Here is a 19276-nt window from a genome sequence, read left to right as displayed (position 1 = left end):
GTTTTCTACCTGGACACAAACTCTCCTAACCTAATTATCGTTCCTTGACATATCCACTACGTAATGTCCACGGCAAAAGCCAAACACCAAGCGAGAAACCAACGCCAAGTTAACAACGTTACTCCTCTAATCTCCCATGCTTTTGCACCCGTCGAAATCGCTGCTGTTGCTTCCTTTCTAAGCCTCACAACCTCTTACCTATACATAGTTGAAGGATCTTTTCCAAACAAAGTCCACGTTCTACTTTCAGGAGTTTGTTGGAAACGCAGACCAGGACACTGTGGTCTACCACGAGCTCAGCCATGCAATCACAGCGCGCTACATCCGCTTTAGACCAACAGCTTGGCACGGTCACATATCCATGAGGGTGGAGGTGTATGGGTGTAAAGGTAACGCTGCATTTTCGTCACCAAAGTTAGCCTACCACTTTTTCGCACAACCTCCTCCATACGCGTCACAAATTGCCATCTGTGGCCATTAAACCGAAAACGCCCGCCGCTCGCCCTTTAGAGCCAACAGTTTCTAAGTACATGAAAATTTTTGTAGCCAGTCTTACAACAGCCCGTGCACAGAAACTGCGTCGTCAGTGCTCAAGTCGCTAGCTCCGTGACAAACTCTCCGAACTATACCGTCTTTCCGCCTTTTATAAATCTTGCTCAAAGAAATGGCGCAGCGATGATTATTGTCCGATTGCAATTTCGCGCCACAACGCAGCTAGCAGGTCGCTTAATTGAATGATCCTTTTGAACTCCACCAACGGTCTGTTTTATTTCTCAATGTCCAGAATGTCAGGATGCTCTGGGCATGCAAAGCGGTGCCATCTCAAATGGCCAAGTTCGTGCTTCTACGGAGTGGGATGCCAATCATGCTGCCATCCAGGCAAGACTCCACTTTAAAGCAGTTCCCGGCAAAGCAGGATCATGGTCAGCTAAACACAATAACCTCGGCCAGTGGCTGCAGATTGATTTGGGTAATAAGCACACCAAGGTAACCGGCCTAGCAACGCAAGGCAGAAATGGATACGGCCAGTGGGTAACCAAGTACAAAGTGCAGTACAGTGACGACGGTGTCAACTTTCAATACTACACGGAGCAAGGACAGGTCGGAATCAAGGTAAGATCGTTTTCTACCTGGACACAAACTCTCCTAACCTAATTATCGTTCCTTGACATATCCACTACGTAATGTCCACGGCAAAAGCCAAACACCAAGCGCAAAACCAACGCCAAGTTAACAACGTTACTCCTCTAATCTCCCATGCTTTTGCACCCGTCCAAAACGCTGCTGTTGCTTCCTTTCTAAGCCTCACAACCTCTTACCTATACATAGTTGAAGGATCTTTTCCAAACAAAGTCCACGTTCTACTTTCAGGAGTTTGTTGGAAACGCAGACCAGGACACTGTGGTCTACCACGACCTCAGCCATGCAATCAGAGCGCGCTACATCCGTTTTAGACCAACAGCTTGGCACGGTCACATATCCATGAGGGTGGAGGTGTATGGGTGTGAAGGTAACGCTGCATTTTCGTCACCAAAGTTAGCCTACCACTTTTTGGCACAACCCCCTCCATACGCGTCACAAATTGCCATCTGTGGCCATTAAACCGAAAACGCCCGCCGCCCGCCCTTTAGAGCCAACAGTTTCTAAGGAAATGAAAATTTTTCTAGCCACTCTTACAACAGCCCGTGCACAGAAACTGCGTCGTCAGTGCTCCAGTCGCTAGCTCCGTGACAAACTCTCCGAACTATACCGTCTTTCCGCCTTTTATAAATCTTGCTCAAAGAAATGGCGCAGCGATGATTATTGTCCAATTGCAATTTCGCGCCACAACGCAGCTAGCAGGTCGCTTAATTGAATGATCCTTTTGAACTCCACCAACGGTCTGTTTTATTTCTCAATGTCCAGAATGTCAGGATGCTCTGGGCATGCAAAGCGGTGCCATCTCAAATGGCCAAGTTCGTGCTTCTACGGAGTGGGATGCCAATCATGCTGCCATCCAGGCAAGACTCCACTTTAAAGCAGTTCCCGGCAAAGCAGGATCATGGTCAGCTAAACACAATAACCTCGGCCAGTGGCTGCAGATTGATTTGGGTAATAAGCACACCAAGGTAACCGGCCTAGCAACGCAAGGCAGAAATGGATACGGCCAGTGGGTAACCAAGTACAAAGTGCAGTACAGTGACGACGGTGTCAACTTTCAATACTACACGGAGCAAGGACAGGTCGGAATCAAGGTAAGATCGTTTTCTACCTGGACACAAACTCTCCTAACCTAATTATCGTTCCTTGACATATCCACTAAGTAATGTCCACGGCAAAAGCCAAACACCAAGCGCAAAACCAACGCCAAGTTAACAACGTTACTCCTCTAATCTCCCATGCTTTTGCACCCGTCCAAAACGCTGCTGTTGCTTCCTTTCTAAGCCTCACAACCTCTTACCTATACATAGTTGAAGGATCTTTTCCAAACAAAGTCCACGTTCTACTTTCAGGAGTTTGTTGGAAACGCAGACCAGGACACTGTGGTCTACCACGAGCTCAGCCATGCAATCAGAGCGCGCTACATCCGTTTTAGACCAACAGCTTGGCACGGTCACATATCCATGAGGGTGGAGGTGTATGGGTGTGAAGGTAACGCTGCATTTTCGTCACCAAAGTTAGCCTACCACTTTTTGGCACAACCCCCTCCATACGCGTCACAAATTGCCATCTCTGGCCATTAAACCGAAAACGGCCGCCGCCCGCAAATTAGAGCCAACAGTTTCTAAGTACATGAAAATTTTTGTAGCCAGTCTTACAACAGCCCATGCACAGAAACTGCGTTGTCGGTGCTCCAGGCGCTAGCTCCGTGACAAACTCTCCGAACTATACCGTCTTTCCGCCTTTTATAAATCTTGCTCAAAGAAATGGCGCAGCGATGATTATTGTCCGATTGCAATTTCGCGCCACAACGCAGCTAGCAGGTCGCTTAATTGAATGATCCTTTTGAACTCCACCAACGGTCTGTTTTATTTCTCAATGTCCAGAATGTCAGGATGCTCTGGGCATGCAAAGCGGTGCCATCTCAAATGGCCAAGTTCGTGCTTCTACGGAGTGGGATGCCAATCATGCTGCCATCCAGGCAAGACTCCACTTTAAAGCAGTTCCCGGCAAAGCAGGATCATGGTCAGCTAAACACAATAACCTCGGCCAGTGGCTGCAGATTGATTTGGGTAATAAGCACACCAAGGTAACCGGCCTAGCAACGCAAGGCAGAAATGGATACGGCCAGTGGGTAACCAAGTACAAAGTGCAGTACAGTGACGACGGTGTCAACTTTCAATACTACACGGAGCAAGGACAGGTCGGAATCAAGGTAAGATCGTTTTCTACCTGGACACAAACTCTCCTAACCTAATTATCGTTCCTTGACATATCCACTACGTAATGTCCACGGCAAAAGCCAAACACCAAGCGCAAAACCAACGCCAAGTTAACAACGTTACTCCTCTTATCTCCCATGCTTTTGCACCCGTCCAAAACGCTGCTGTTGCTTCCTTTCTAAGCCTCACAACCTCTTACCTATACATAGTTGAAGGATCTTTTCCAAACAAAGTCCACGTTCTACTTTCAGGAGTTTGTTGGAAACGCAGACCAGGACACTGTGGTCTACCACGAGCTCAGCCATGCAATCACAGCGCGCTACATCCGCTTTAGACCAACAGCTTGGCACGGTCACATATCCATGAGGGTGGAGGTGTATGGGTGTAAAGGTAACGCTGCATTTTCGTCACCAAAGTTAGCCTACCACTTTTTGGCACAACCTCCTCCATACGCGTCACAAATTGCCATCTGTGGCCATTAAACCGAAAACGCCCGCCGCTCGCCCTTTAGAGCCAACACTTTCTAAGTACATGAAAATTTTTGTAGCCAGTCTTACAACAGCCCGTGCACAGAAACTGCGTCGTCAGTGCTCCAGTCGCTAGCTCCGTGACAAACTCTCCGAACTATACCGTCTTTCCGCCTTTTATAAATCTTGCTCAAAGAAATGGCGCAGCGATGATTATTGTCCGATTGCAATTTCGCGCCACAACGCAGCTAGCAGGTCGCTTAATTGAATGATCCTTTTGAACTCCACCAACGGTCTGTTTTATTTCTCAATGTCCAGAATGTCAGGATGCTCTGGGCATGCAAAGCGGTGCCATCTCAAATGGCCAAGTTCGTGCTTCTACGGAGTGGGATGCCAATCATGCTGCCATCCAGGCAAGACTCCACTTTAAAGCAGTTCCCGGCAAAGCAGGATCATGGTCAGCTAAACACAATAACCTCGGCCAGTGGCTGCAGATTGATTTGGGTAATAAGCACACCAAGGTAACCGGCCTAGCAACGCAAGGCAGAAATGGATACGGCCAGTGGGTAACCAAGTACAAAGTGCAGTACAGTGACGACGGTGTCAACTTTCAATACTACACGGAGCAAGGACAGGTCGGAATCAAGGTAAGATCGTTTTCTACCTGGACACAAACTCTCCTAACCTAATTATCGTTCCTTGACATATCCACTACGTAATGTCCACGGCAAAAGCCAAACACCAAGCGCAAAACCAACGCCAAGTTAACAACGTTACTCCTCTAATCTCCCATGCTTTTGCACCCGTCCAAAACGCTGCTGTTGCTTCCTTTCTAAGCCTCACAACCTCTTACCTATACATAGTTGAAGGATCTTTTCCAAACAAAGTCCACGTTCTACTTTCAGGAGTTTGTTGGAAACGCAGACCAGGACACTGTGGTCTACCACGAGCTCAGCCATGCAATCAGAGCGCGCTACATCCGTTTTAGACCAACAGCTTGGCACGGTCACATATCCATGAGGGTGGAGGTGTATGGGTGTGAAGGTAACGCTGCATTTTCGTCACCAAAGTTAGCCTACCACTTTTTGGCACAGCCTCCTCCATACGCGTCATAAATTGCCATCTGTGGCCACAAAACCGAAAACGCCCGCCGCCCGCCCTTTAGAGCCAACAGTTTCTAAGTACATGAAAATTTTTCTAGCCAGTCTTACAACAGCCCGTGCACAGAAACTGCGTCGTCAGTGCTCCAGTCGGTAGCTCCGTAACAAACTCTCCGAACTATACTGTCACCCCCCCACCCTCAGCCTCTTTGTCAGGCGCTTCGTTTTTCGCAAGGTAATTGCGAGCCATTGGTAATGAACCGCAAGGGGCCATGGGAAGGGTGCAAACGGCAGGCGAAGCGACCTCGCGCGCGTTGTCTCCTTCCTGCCTTCCTTTGGGCGCACATTTTTATCGAGAGAGAGACGTCTGGGTGCGAGGCAGTCCCTCCCTTATACTACGGTGGTGGTATGAATTTGCATGTACGTCTGAGGGTTAAGAAACTCACCAAACTTAATAACCTGCATTGAAATGATGAGTACATAAATTTCATATATTTCAACCACCGAATTAACAAATTGATGACGAAATGATCATTGTAGTAAAAGACGCAACTTATGCTGTTGCGAACTGGAAATATAAGCTTTCTTTTCGCAACTACTTAAGTCGCGTCTTGCATTGCGATGTTCTCTTCGTTTGAAGTCTGCATTAAATTTAGCCACTTACATCGACTTGCATTTGTATGCGACCCTCCCATTTTACCAGACAAATGTATTACGGAATAAAGCTTGACGCATGTTGTTTTAACCAACATATTTTTTTCTTCTTTTTATAGATTAAGATGCACTGATAAAGCCAATATCGATGACTAATAAAGGAATTGATTAAGTTAATTTGCCCGTAAAAATAAATTCAGCAAACAGTAGACGTATTTCTTCTTGTGTATTTCTTTCCTTTGTATGTTTGTTTGTTGATCAGCTTTATTATAATGTTACTACTAGGTCAGTGCTAACTCCTTCAGTCTTGGAATGCTCTTCTAATAAACAAAATTTAGCAATTAATTAATGAGGCTGAGTACGATATGAAGAATTATGCAGATATCGCAGGGTGTTATCCACTGAGGCCTTTGATAACACCCTCCGAGATCTGCATAAATAACAATTATTCACCGAAGTGGAGGTGGCTAGTATTCTATATTTACCGAGGCCGCGAAGCGGTGATGTCAATATCCACTACTAGCCACCGTCACTGAGGTGAATAATTGTTTTAGTATATACTAAAACAGTGAGATAATTGAGCACAAAATGATGATTTTTAACTCATTTACTGTTGCCAACGATTACAATTTTGGCGCGCGATGACCGAACGGCCGTGGTCGTCGCTTTTCCTTAGCGATAAATAAAACTTTTGAAGGCGTTTAATTAGCTCTTGCGGGGAAGTTTCTTCAAAAGGAGTTGTGAATTCTGTTTGTATTTAAAATAATTCTGTAAAAAAGATTATTAAATTTAGTTTTAAGCTTATTTATGAACAAGTCAACTAAATAAAGTAACACAAGACTTAAGCTTAATTTGCATTTGTAAACAAAAAACTTTTTCACCGGTTTTACCGATAACTATTCAAGTCAAAAAGACAAAGCTTTACCTGTTAAAACTTCCAAACCGAACTTCGTCACCTTCTTCATGTATTTCGGAAATAGCTTGCTTGCATTGATTAGTTGTGAAATTTCTTAGTTTGTTACGGCAGCAAACCGGGAAAGCATTTGCTCTCAACCTACGCGAGTTTGGCGTCGCTCGCTCGGAGGAACTGGAGGTGAATCAGTGAATAGTGCAGGATATTCACTGATTGAGTAGCCAATCAGACCGCGCGAAAAACACTATCCACTGTTTTAGTATATACTAAAAAGAAATATCCTATGAAAGCCGAATTTATTAATTGCTTTAATTTATTCATAAATAATAATTCCTAGTTTAAAAACAAGCTAAAACATGCTTACCTTCGTCGATGTGAACTTCACCTCGATAGTGCATGTTTAGAAGATAAAGGACTGTTCAGGTCTGCAAATATACTCCAAATAGCAGATGCTGTCCGTCGAGTTGTCTTCTTTTTACGTTTTTAGACAATAGTTTGTCGTGAAACGAGTAAAATGTACCGCCAACTGTTCGGCCATCAGTTCTTTTCACAACCAAAACAACTCAACCTCTTCCCAGGAGTTCTCAGTTAACGGTGCATTAACCTGCAACTGTGCTGCATTTTTGACGTCATCGGTTGATTAATCGCAAATTCTTCCAAATTTGGTCAATATTAGCTGGTTATGGTGTGTTATGCGTGTGCTTTTAGCCAATCAGAAACGGAGAAATATTTTGAATGAATAATAATAATCTTTAATGATAAGGCTAACATCCCGCTAAGTGTCTTCAGTGCGTTGTTGCGTATATTACAGCGATTTCTCAAGTGTTAAGGGCTATCCAAAATTTTTTGAAGAAAGTCTGTGATAATGATAAACGATTCTTGTTTGTAAAACCTAGAAATGGGAAATGTTATTCTGCAAGCAATAGATCCGAAAGCTAATTTTTCCACTTCGCCTAGGCAACATCAAAGTTTACCTTGTTATTCATCTCAGCGAATATTTGTCAAGCAAGTAACGTTTTTCCAACGAACATAATTTTCCTGGTAGAAAAATCCTTCACCATTTCAAGCTCTGTGCCACAACCGCGGAATTAGGGACCCTACGATCCGACAACTGCGACGTCCATGAAAACGTCGCTGAAAAATAGACTTTTTCACGATTATTCCAATTCACTCTGTTATTAAAAAAGAAGTGAATTTTGATTGGAGTTGAAGAGAGGGTCCGCGCCCGAATTCAGACAAAGATGGTAGAATTTATTGCCTTGCCGTTCCCGTTCTCAAGTAAACTTAAAATTTGATCATTTAACGTCGTAGTTGTGAAGGGACAGCAAAGAAATGTACAAAAAAGCGTGATGCACGTGCACAGTTGTTTTGCTAATTAAACCTGACTTTTTCTAGGTTCCCGTTGCCGTCGTAGTTTCGTAAGGTCCCTATTGTCAACGGGGGAGGGGGGGTCCGCAAACTACTGTCCCTACCGTCACATCGCAACTAGACTCTTGTTGGTATTACTTGGACCAGTTCCGAAAGAAGGAAAAGAAAGTCAGAAGAAAGAGGAAATTCGACAGGCGCCACTGCGGAAAGAACCTCTCACCCTCCACCATGGTTATGGCACCAAAGGGCTGAAGGGGTGTTTTCGTGCAAAGGTTGAACCTCACTGTCTTAAGCAATAGAAACCCCAGGCTGAGGTTCCTGGCGCAACCTGATTCTTGTACCGGAAACACCCAAGGGAGCAAAGCGGGTGCACAGTGTAGTTCCAGATCGCTTACTCAGACTTAGAATCCACAGTCCTGTGCTGACCTCGATTCCTGTTAACCCTAGAAAGTCCACGAGAAGTGGTCAGGAATTAGACTCAAAGAAGAACTTAGACTATAGACTGTGAACATTATTTGTTCATCATATTCGTTTGCTTGGGAAAACAGTGTATTTCTGACTTACAGGGGACATGTAAACTACCGCTTATAAACCCCGGGCTTATTCATCTTCCTAAGGGGTTTTATTAGGATTAGGGGGGTGTTTACATGAGAAAACTCGCATCCGCGCGAGTTTCATACCGGGATGACTTTTTTATTTCGTATCGCGTTTACATGATGACTGGGTCATTTCATATCTCGTTATTTGAAGGTACCCTTCATGTTGATAAAATACGCGTAAGATTCAAAATCGCAAACATTACACATGATACCGTTGCGATATTTCGTACCGGAGTGAAATTCTCGCCCCGGTACAACAACCGGGGTGAACTCACTCCGGGGTGACTCGCGCCGGTACGACATTTTGTGGTGGTATCATGTAAACAATACCGTACGCATAGCTACTTTGGGTATAATGTAATTTGCAAAACAAAAATCATAGATAAGACTAAAAATTCTGTCATGTAGAATTATTATTTTCTTTTTTTTGGATTTTCTCTTCGCCTTTCCTGGAGCCAGGCATCCACACTTGGATACCTTTTCCCCTCTACTGAAGGACAAAAGGTTTCTAGTCCATATCTGCCAACATGGCGACTGTGACCAAATGTCTTCGTTTTAGGCAGGTGGCACTGTCTGCGGACAAAAGTAGTTGACCTCTGGTACTTCCGTTTGCTTGCAGTCTCAGTACTTGTAGGTGTTTCTGCTTTAGCTGCCCTTTTACGCTGGTTGTACAGTGTTGTACGTGGCACTGGTATAACAGTGGGACTGTTATATACACGGACTGCCCCTTCAGCTGGAGGTACAACTCTTTGTGTGCCTTTAGGTCTTTCAGTTGCTAGATTTGGAATAGGTTTAAAGTCATGTGGCGTTCGAGCTGGATAGGTTGGTGGTTTGGACAGAAATGACTGTGTAGGAGGAAGTGGCTCAGCAGACTCAACTGGTGCAGTGGGTGGGAGGGACTGGATCGGAACCCTGTTTTCTATGTTGTCTCTTGTTAAACCTGTAGACAAAATAATCAATCAGTTCATCCGGTTCATCTGGATCAAGACAACTGACATCTGAAGACCAAGTCTTCCCTGTCTGGCTGTAAAGATATTCTACCCCCATTTTCTCACCTAATTTTGTAATAACAAGAACAATTCAAATCGGTATGTGAGTTTTATGTGGTTATTAGGAACTGCAACCTTCCAAATGAAGGTGGAAATCAGCAGCCTATAGATTGCTCATACATGGGATACACTTAGTAGCTGACACAGCACTATTTATCTATTACCTAACTCCATGCAAAACATGATTAACATAAACAATTAACCCACATTACCTGTGTACTTGCCAGGATGGTCAAAGTTCTTTTGCTGCTTTTCACCATACACCATTTTAGTCAAGCGGTTGATTTCGTACTTTAGGGAGGAAGAGTAGTTGCTTGTTGGTGAATTTTCACCCCCATCTATCATGGCCGCCGAAGCCCTGTCTTCATTCCAGCGTACAATGCCCTTAAGTAGATAACACTGGAAATGGATATCATTGGCTATTGTACCTACAAGTAAAAAATGTTAGCATTTAAATGGAGTGCCAGAAGAAAGATGCTACCATTTTATAAGATGGTCTGAGACCATTAAATAACACAACTTTCTGTTTCAGTACAATCTTTTCAGAAACACAGATAGTAGTTGGAATGTACCTTACACATCTCTTCATATCTCTTAAGTCAACATTTTTTGTTAACAGAGGTGATCCTGAAGGAGGATGAGGACATTATTGTTTTATAAGTAAAGGATTTTGTGTGTTTTTTACCTGGAATGAAGCGATCAATGTGTAAATGGAATGACTCCAATGATGTTGACCCTCAGGCATATCTGTACATGGGGAGCTCAACACCACCCTTCTTTAATGTACCAGGCTGGGTGTACAATTGAATGGCAGGGTCATCTACGTCCTGTATGCTCGAAATGTGCTGTTTCTGCTCCTCCCCATTCTGCCGGATTGATGTTTTCTTCAGCAGAGGTATACCCATGGTATCCTTTGCTTTGTCAGAAGAAAACGTGTCGATTAGATCTTTGATGAGACGAGTTGTTTCCTCCACTCCCCGTGTGCGTCGTTTGCAGTGGCTGTGCAAGGCCAGTTCTTTCTTAGTAACATGCATAGCAACATCTTGTTTCCGTTTTCTCCACACCCCACTGAAAGAGAGTTGACCCCTTTTGGTTGCATATAATCTTTGAAGGTCTTTGGTATCCCACTCAAACACACATGCAGATAGTCGAGACATAAAGGTAGCATACAGGGCATAGGATTCTGAACAGCAACCAGCAGCAAACCGTCTTATAACTTTGTAAAAAAAAAAAAAAAAGGGACAGTAGATATATCTAGCAACCTTTGTGGCATTATAGGTGTGGTATGGAATTCCTAATGAAAGGGTTCCCAAGTCTCCACTAAAATAGTGGGTAAGGTGGGGAGGGAGGATGTGTGTATACAAGGGTGTTGTGTGTATACAAACAGAACAGAAAAGTTAGATGTTAAGATTAGCACTGATAATGAGGGACGGGCAAACTGCAGAGCAGCTATGTCTACCTCAAAGAAGTGCAAAAACTTATTAGGTAGAAAGTGATAATTACTGAAATTCTAATAAGGATAGGATTAAATAAAATATATTAGTTGAAAAATAAAAAGAATAAGTATTGAGGGACTGGCAAACTGTCAAACAGCTATGTCAACCTCAAAATAGAGTTAGGATAAGTATAAGAGGATGAGGGGTTAGAAGGTAAAATAATAAGAGGGATGATAGGAAGGTGAAAGGGGAAAAGAGGGACCGGCAAACTGCAAAGCAGTCATGTCAACCTCTTGGAAAGTTAAAAATAAAGAAGAGAGAGGAGGAAAAAAAAAGAAAAAAATATATATATAATAATAATAATAAAATAAAATATAAATAAATAAATAAATAAATAAATAAAAATAAAAATTTATAATAATAAAATGAATTAAAATAAATGATAGAAAGAGTGAAATAAAATAAAATAAATGAATAATAAAGGAGAGACTCCAGGGTAAACAAAGGGAAAAAAAAAAACAATCAAAGGAATTACTTCAATAACTTTAATGTGTAATTTTCTCTTCAAAAATAATTGTAAGTAAAAAACATGTTTGTGAAAAATGAAAACGTAAAGTTGCTTCTTTGGTGAAAACAAATTATAATAAGCCAGATGATATAGTAAAAACACTATATGAGCTTCACATAATTGTTGATGTATAGTCGTTCTTAAAAATTTATCGAATCATTGAAATAGTTAAGATGAGATTGAAATATATTCGTTCTTAAAAAACTCAAGGAATTATTGACTCTGAAATTTTTTTTCAATAAAAGTTGAAATTGACTCAGTAGTTTCTCCAGTAACTATAGCGACATCTGCAGAGTTACAAAAATTCTGAAATAATTTTAAAAATTGGATAATACTTTAAATTATCGGATAAAATACAAGATTAGTATTAAGTAAAGGAAAATGTCACATGTAAGCTCCCATAAAAAGAAAGGGGGGGGGAAGGGGGGAGAAAGAAATGTACAGGATAAGGACTTTCATGATGAAACTGTTATAAGTAGTATAACTTGAATTATCGCAAAAATGTAATTGAAAGAGAATTTAAATGGTTAGTTGTTAGTCGCTCTTTTGTGTTCGCTGACATTAATAATAATTTGTTATAAGGAATACAACTTGTAATTTTTTAAAAGATATTTTTTTCGAAAGAGAATTTAAAAAGGTTAGTCATTAATTGTTAGTCGATCTTTTTTGTCCATTAAGGTAAAGCCATTCTTCAGAGTGCAGATCAAAGTAAAACCAGATGTGTGATTTGTTGTCCATGTTGTTGAGAAGAAAGTCTAGCTGGCGGGCACGTTTTTCTGCCTTTTTGTCAGTGGTCCAGTGTTGTGACGTAGGATCCAGTGTGAAGTGAGGTGGGGTGAACAGCCATTGCAAATTAAAAATAAAAACAGTTTGAAAGTGTCCTTGTCGCTGATTGGTTTTTTCCAGAAAATTAACTTAAAATCTTGTGGCCAAACAGAAAGTGGATAAAAAGCGTCGCCGTTGAAAGAATTAAAAAGTTGAAGTCGTTGCTGGACAATTGATGCACGGGAGAGGTTGCGGAGGTGATGATGGTAAAAGTGGAGTGTAGAGTGGTTGTTATCCATAGTTGAAAGTAGTCTGTTAAGATAACAATAGAGAAGGGGGTGAAGTAGAGGGTGGGGATAAGAGTAGAAGGATGGTATTTTGTAATTAACTATTAATCAGCGCCATAAGATATGACAAAAATTGTCTTATTGTCATTACAGGAAAAAGGAAGCAGAAGAAGAATAGATAGAGTGTGAAGGAGAATGGGAATACCCGGGTATGGCAAGAAGAAGGATGCATCGACACCAAGGCTCCTGTAATGTTGTGAATCATCAGGGGCAAAGCACAACTGAGCGAGGATGTTTCTAGCCCGGCGCCGAGCCTTTGCCCGACATCCTCTGTGTCGAGTCCTTGAGCAGAAAAAAGGAAGAGCGGAGAGAAATGGCCGGGAGGTAGTCGAGAAGAGAGAGAGAGAAAAGAAGAAGAAGATGAAGAAAAAAAAAACACAAACAAATAAACTTTGAGCAGAACAATATACTCTCTTTGTATGTAAATAGAGTTGGAAAACGATAAATAAAAAAGAAATGAATTATAACGGTAAAGCGGTAAGCGCCAGTTGGGTAGTTTAAAGTAACAAATTAATTAAGCTAAAGTGACGATATCTCACCACGAAAACAAAGGGGTTTCTTCAAAAAAGCCGGTAGGGAAAAAAGGTCAGTCCTGGAAATAAGGAGGTCCAAAATTAAAAACAATTATAAGGGATGAGGAGAATTTCCGTGGAGAAATACTTACGTCTGGGAAGAAATGGCTCCTCTAGGGTAAACGTTAGAAAAGAGTGAAAAAAGCGGAACAAAATTCTGTCGTAACAAAAAAAATTTTATGTCCAAACAAATTAAAATTGACGCCAGAATGACGCGAGCCAATGACGTACGAGAAAGGTGTCGCAATGATTGATGGGATAGCAGTCAAACTTTCGAAGGATATGAGCGGCCATGAGGGTTAAAATTGTGTTTATAAAGCGTAGAAATCTGTCTTCTCAAGGCCAGGTGTCGAAGTATTTATGGAGTGGCAGTTATCGTAGTGTGCTGGGATGGATTTGTAGTAAGCAGCCCTTGCTCGGAGTTATATCGAAATCGGTGAGTCGGAACAACAATTTCAGTATGATCGATCGTTCTTCTTGTTAAGAAAACTGCAGTTGAGTTCAGGAGCTGAGTGCTGGTTGAGCTAGCAATCTGGTCGTTGGAGGTAAGGAATCGAAGTTAAGTATTCATAATATGATATATCGTTCTTTTTGTGATGACGATGAGTTTAGTCTGAAAGAGTTGCCTGTGTGTGAGTCGTGTTTTACAAGGATAAAGATGGTAAAATTTCGCTAGACTGCATTCAAGGAGAGGAGTTTCAAAACAAGGCAGTGTAAAAAAGGGGAGACGTGATACGATGCCGCAGTGAAATAGGCAGTGACTGCTTTTAAGATTAAACCATCTGGATAAATTTATTGATAAAGACCTAGTAAAAGAATGAGAATTATAATGCTAAAAAAGCTTGCGGTAGGGAATAGTGAAAAACGATTAAAATGTTAGGGTATTTACGTAAAAATGGTAGTGTAGCTTTTTGGTAAAAGTAAAATATCTAGTAGAATGAATTAAAATTTGATTACACACAAGTGTCAAGTAGAATGAATTAAAACTTGATTACATACAAGTGTCAAATTTAAAAATTATTAAAGCTTGAAGCTAGCATAATTCTATATTAAAGTAGTGCGAAAGTGTTCAATATGTCCATTGATGTTGCATAATGTCTAGGGTATAATAAGTTAAATTTGTAGTGCTAAAACTATAATCGCATTAGAAGGCGAGAAACTATGTACATGGTGGTAGATGAAGAACCCATTGAAATGATATAAATAACCAGCAAAGATTTGGCAAAAGGAAAATTAGCTGCTGGTAGATATATATGTTTTAAGTGGTAGAATTATTAAATAGGATTAATTTATGGTGTAACATTTTATTAGTAAGAAGGAGTGTGTGGAGTTTAGTAGAGTTGCAGTATGCTTTTGAGAGTTTCGGTATGTGTGGGTTGTGGTATTTGAGTAGAATGCTGTTGACCAGTTTGTCTGTTCGTTTGTCTTTGTTGTATAGAGTCTTGTAGTAAACAGTGGGTCTCGTAACGTTATTAGTTTGTTTGGTTTTCAGGCGTCGCTGGTGAGCAGTGCGTGTGATCCATGGAAATGAATGTTCAGTGATCAGTTGTAAAGGATAGTCTAAGGCAGTAAGTCTAAGTGTGAAAAGGTGGTGAATGAAGTTGTAGTATAGTTTCAGTTTTAATGATACCAGCAAAAATGTGATGGGGATGGTTAGATGAAAAATGAGGATACATGTATTTATGGTGTGGTTTCTGGTAGATCTGGTGATGCACTCTGTGGGATTTGATGGTGAAGTGGTTGAGTGACAAAGTGAGATCTAGGTAATGAGTGGTAGGGTGATTCGATGTGAAAGTGAGAGGTATTTGTGGCGGGTAAGAGCTGCAGAGGTTAGAGATGATATTAGGTAAGTTAGTTTTGCTGGTTAGCATAAATCCATCATCTATATAACGGCAGAAAATAAAAATGCTATTAGTAGGGCAGTTAGTATTGTTAAAAAATGAAAATTCGCTTAGTAGGAGCACGAGGTCTTCAATTTGGCGGCTATGGTAGCTGCCCATAGCAACCCCTTTAATTTGCTGGTAGATGGTATTACCAGTCCTAAAATAGTTACGTTGGTTAATAAAATTATTGAGGTTAAGCAAATAATCCCTATAAAAATTAGGCAAATTAAGCAGTTTACAGCTCTTAATGATGGCTTGAGTGGTGTCATGGTATGAAATGTTTGTGTAAAGTGATGTGAAGTCAAAAGTTGTGACACATAAGTCATACATGTTGGAAATTCGCAGTTTGTCTAATAAAAGCAGTAAGTTATATGAGTTGTAAATCAAAGGGTATGGTATGTTTCCTTCTTCATAAAGGTTTTTCAGTTGTAAAATAATACTGTCTACTTCAGTTCCCAGTAGACGTGAGGTGTTGGATGTTATCCAGCTGTGCGCAGTGATAATAGGTCGTCCAGTTAGTTTGTTCAGGTTGTCGTATGATGCAGGTTTGTCGAGTTTATGTACTTTAGGTATGAGTTTCATGTAGGGTAGTTGTAGTTTGTCTTGTGGGGTGGGGTTCAACAGTCGCGAGTTGTCATGGTTTGTGATAATAGTTGAGAATCGTTTTTTGAGTTGGCCAAGTAGTGTGTGGGAGTTAGTGATGGTTTGTTTACAGTTGAAGTTGTCGATGCGTCTGTAGGTAGACAGGTCGGAGAGATGTCGTTTGTACTCGGTGGAGAACCATGAGGTGGGCACAAGAGCCCAACCCATGTTTTTGTTAGAAACTGTAAGTATGACGTCATTGTCGTTCTGTACGTTAGTAATGTAAGATGTGGTGTGTGGGAGGGTGTTACATAATTTAGGATAAATAATAGAACGTCATTTAGCAGGTTGTAAAAATTCTTTAGTAAAAGAAACAGTATTGTGAACATAGTCGATGAGGTGAAGGTTGAAGTGAGGCCGTGATTGTTCTTGTTGCAGTAAAGGAAGTGGATGCATCTGCTTGCGGTAAGGATGGAAACGGAGAAGTGATTTGGAAGTTTTAGATGAGTTGAGCTTGGTGGTGTGGTTTTTCTTGCGGATAAGGGAACAGAGGGCTGTGTTGACTTCAGATTCGATGTTTTTTTGGAGAAGAGATGCTTGGCGTGGTGGTGGTAGGGATGAAGTTAGTTCCTTTGTTGAGTAAAGAGATGGCATCAGGTAAGCATGTTTTAGCTATGTTTTTAAACTAGGAATTATTTTGAATGAATAATAAAGCAATTAATGAATTCGGCTTTCGTACGATATGAAGAATTAAGCAGATCATATTTGGAACGAGAAGAAGAGACAACTGACCAATCAAACTTCTTAAACAACGTGACGTAATTTTACTTCAGCTTCCCGCGCCCGCTTGAAGAAAATGGCCGACAAACGGGGGAAAAACTCCTGAAACCAGGAATCTTACCGAAACACTGAGCAGGATATCATTGCCTCACCACCCAGGCCAAACATAACATTGTGAAACCCATTGACGTCCACGCAACTTCTTCAAGTTGTCACTTCAAACAACGATGCCTCGTTGACCCTCTGCATAGTAAACTTATACTGAAAATAGGCTTTTAAAATTCTTATATTAAAAGTCTAGAATAAACAGTAAAAAATACTTTCGAATAAACCTGACATCTTCGCAAAAAGTGACGCGTGTAGTCACGATCGTGTTTTGAGCTAATTTATGAATGACCAAACTCAAAACAATAAACAAAGAAGCCGTTCCTTAAAAATTTTTATTCAAAATCCAAAAAGTTAATCCCTTAAAGCAATTCGGAAAACACTATCTGGATCGTGGATCCGTTCACGCAAGTGAAATCGGCTGAGCACATGGCAAAATTCAACACAAAATCCATCTCAAATCGGGGCACATTTTGTAATTTTTCTTTAGCGCCGAAGAGAAAAATTTACAAAACGTCTATGAAACATTTAAAAATACATAAATTCCCTTTCAAAAACGTAATTGTCTTGGCCATAGAGTGCAAAATGTATCTGAAAATTCAACAAAAACTTCACTGCCTTGGTCGCATTTCAAAACAGACCATGCGCTCTGTCGTAAAGAAAACAAGGTTGAATTCCTCGAAGGACGATTTCTTGATGAAAAGCTTCCCTTCCTCCACAAAAAGAAAGCTGAACATTCTTTTAAACTTTCTCTTTCCATTTTTTGTCTTTCAACGGTGTATTTTTAACCTTGAAATGCAGAATTCTTGTCTTAAAACATCTGCATGGTGCTCGCGACCTCGCGTGGCGGCCATTTGTTTAAAATGGTTAGCTGCCACTAAGGTTTCCAAATATGGTAAAAGTGAATATTCACGAGCATTGAACGCGAGTTACACGTTTCAACCCCTTATGAGTTTCTGGTTATTGTGATAAACAATTAAACCAAGGAGTGTAATTTTCATTGTAAATTTAAGTATAACTAGAACATACTGTACCAAACTGTATATAAATTCGGTAATCAGTTTTGTTAGGGTTATAATATAATAAAATTGTAAACAGCAACCCCAAGTTTATTTGTTTTTCTACTAATCAACTATCTATTATCTCCTTCCTGAAAATTAAGAAGCTATCCTAATTTACAACCTACTTATGCTAAATTGCCAATAAGTACCCAAAATTTTGCCAGACTTCAAAAAAAGTAGGTTTTTATATACGAGTCTGATAATACTGTACTTCTGTACTTCTGAGGTCAAATTTTCTTGATATCGTAATAAATTATGATTGTGTAAACATTCCAATTTCGAAACGCACCAAAGTTGACATTAGAACACTACGTGCAAGGTTTTCTTACTTCTTGTAGGTTTTTTCATTGCAAATTTCCTTTCTCTAATCAAAGAGTAGGGCAAAAAGTCAAACTGGGCCAATTTTAGCCACTTTCAAACACTGAACTCTTAACTGCGGGGGCGACCCTGCGTAAAGATCTATTCGTGACTGCTGTGACATGACGTATGTCACCTATTTGGTGTACAGTATTCAAAGTGTCTGCAGTCACGGAATCACGATTGTAATGCAACTTTTAAAGTCTTGGCAGATCGGTTAAATTTTGATGGCAATGTTTTTAGGAAGAAAACCTCAATCGCGCTAAAGTTCTGGTACTCCCTTTTCATGGCAAAAGAGGACTTTGACAATGATAATTCACTAAGGATGAAGGAACAAGAAGATATTTCGCTTTCTTACATTTCGAAATGTGAAAACTTCGAAAACGTGGAGCCGTTAAAAACATGTAAGCTATTTTTGGTCTCGCTTCACTAAGGGCGCTTTCCATTCAACAAAAATTGCGATTTGAAATCTAGGAAATTTCATGTGCCCAGTGGGACGGTACATTCCGTTTGCACGGACCAGATCCAAGCCACTGCCCGTTTGGTTATTGTACTTGCAAGCACGATGCATAGGGGCGGAGGGGCGGCACTTGGGACAAGAGTTTTGTCAAATGGAAAGGTACATTCAGTCCGACCGACCGAAATGACCAGACCGGTCAAAGCGGACCACCTTCAAAGGTGGTCAGAAATATTTTTCGCTCAGATCGAACCGAAATGGTTCGTTCCATTTGATTTCTGACCGAACGTTCTGGAATTTTGGGCTGAATGGAAAGCGCCCTTAACTGCTTTCGTATAAAGGCTACCTTCAACAAGCCAAGCCAATCCCGGGTAAGACTAATCTGTGGAACTACTGACCGCGGAACCGCGGAACCTGTGGAAGCGGCGGAACCTATGGAACCTAAAAAAATACTGTTTTATTACAACTGCCTTTAGTTAACGTCATAATTTGTTACAACCAATTATGACATTGATAGACTGTTCACAGTTCCCTTTCTTTTCTTCCGCAAGATCGTCGAGATCGAGCGCTCACCTTCACTGGCAGCCATTTTGCAATTGGATTCAAAGTTAACGGAGAGAGCGGGCCTCGGGGTTGCCAAACCGCTCCCGCCCTTTAAGTATAGTTCAAGCAAGATCCGGTCAAGAGGGCCGCCTGTAGCGCTCGTTCTCGACGATCTTGCGGGAAAATAGAGAACTTTGAACAGTGTATAACACCATAACATTAATCGAGAGCTCTGGTTCTGGACGGGAAGTCTACTTAGCGAATTTCCGGCTTGTTGTATCACCTGGTTGAGGAGACCGAGATTGTAC

General features: G+C 41.1%; 2 protein-coding genes across 2 annotated transcripts in view; both read left to right on the top strand.

Annotated features, from left to right (window-relative positions):
- LOC140949851 (uncharacterized) overlaps window positions 1-19276 on the top strand; it is a 196918-nt gene that overhangs the window by 105277 nt on the left and 72365 nt on the right. Inside the window, 9 exon segments of the mRNA XM_073399000.1 lie at window positions 251-389; window positions 785-1113; window positions 1372-1510; window positions 1906-2234; window positions 2493-2631; window positions 3027-3355; window positions 3614-3752; window positions 4148-4476; window positions 4735-4873. Of these exon segments, the coding sequence (XP_073255101.1) occupies window positions 251-389; window positions 785-1113; window positions 1372-1510; window positions 1906-2234; window positions 2493-2631; window positions 3027-3355; window positions 3614-3752; window positions 4148-4476; window positions 4735-4873 (2011 nt within the window).
- Window positions 1-19276, top strand: part of LOC140949830 (thrombospondin-2-like) — a 177528-nt gene that overhangs the window by 137218 nt on the left and 21034 nt on the right. The gene's annotated exons all lie outside the window — the stretch shown is intronic.

The sequence above is a fragment of the Porites lutea genome, chromosome 1, assembly GCF_958299795.1.
Source record: "Porites lutea chromosome 1, jaPorLute2.1, whole genome shotgun sequence".
Classification (NCBI taxonomy): Eukaryota; Metazoa; Cnidaria; class Anthozoa; order Scleractinia; family Poritidae; genus Porites; species Porites lutea.
This window is presented reverse-complemented; position numbering and strand designations above follow the sequence as displayed.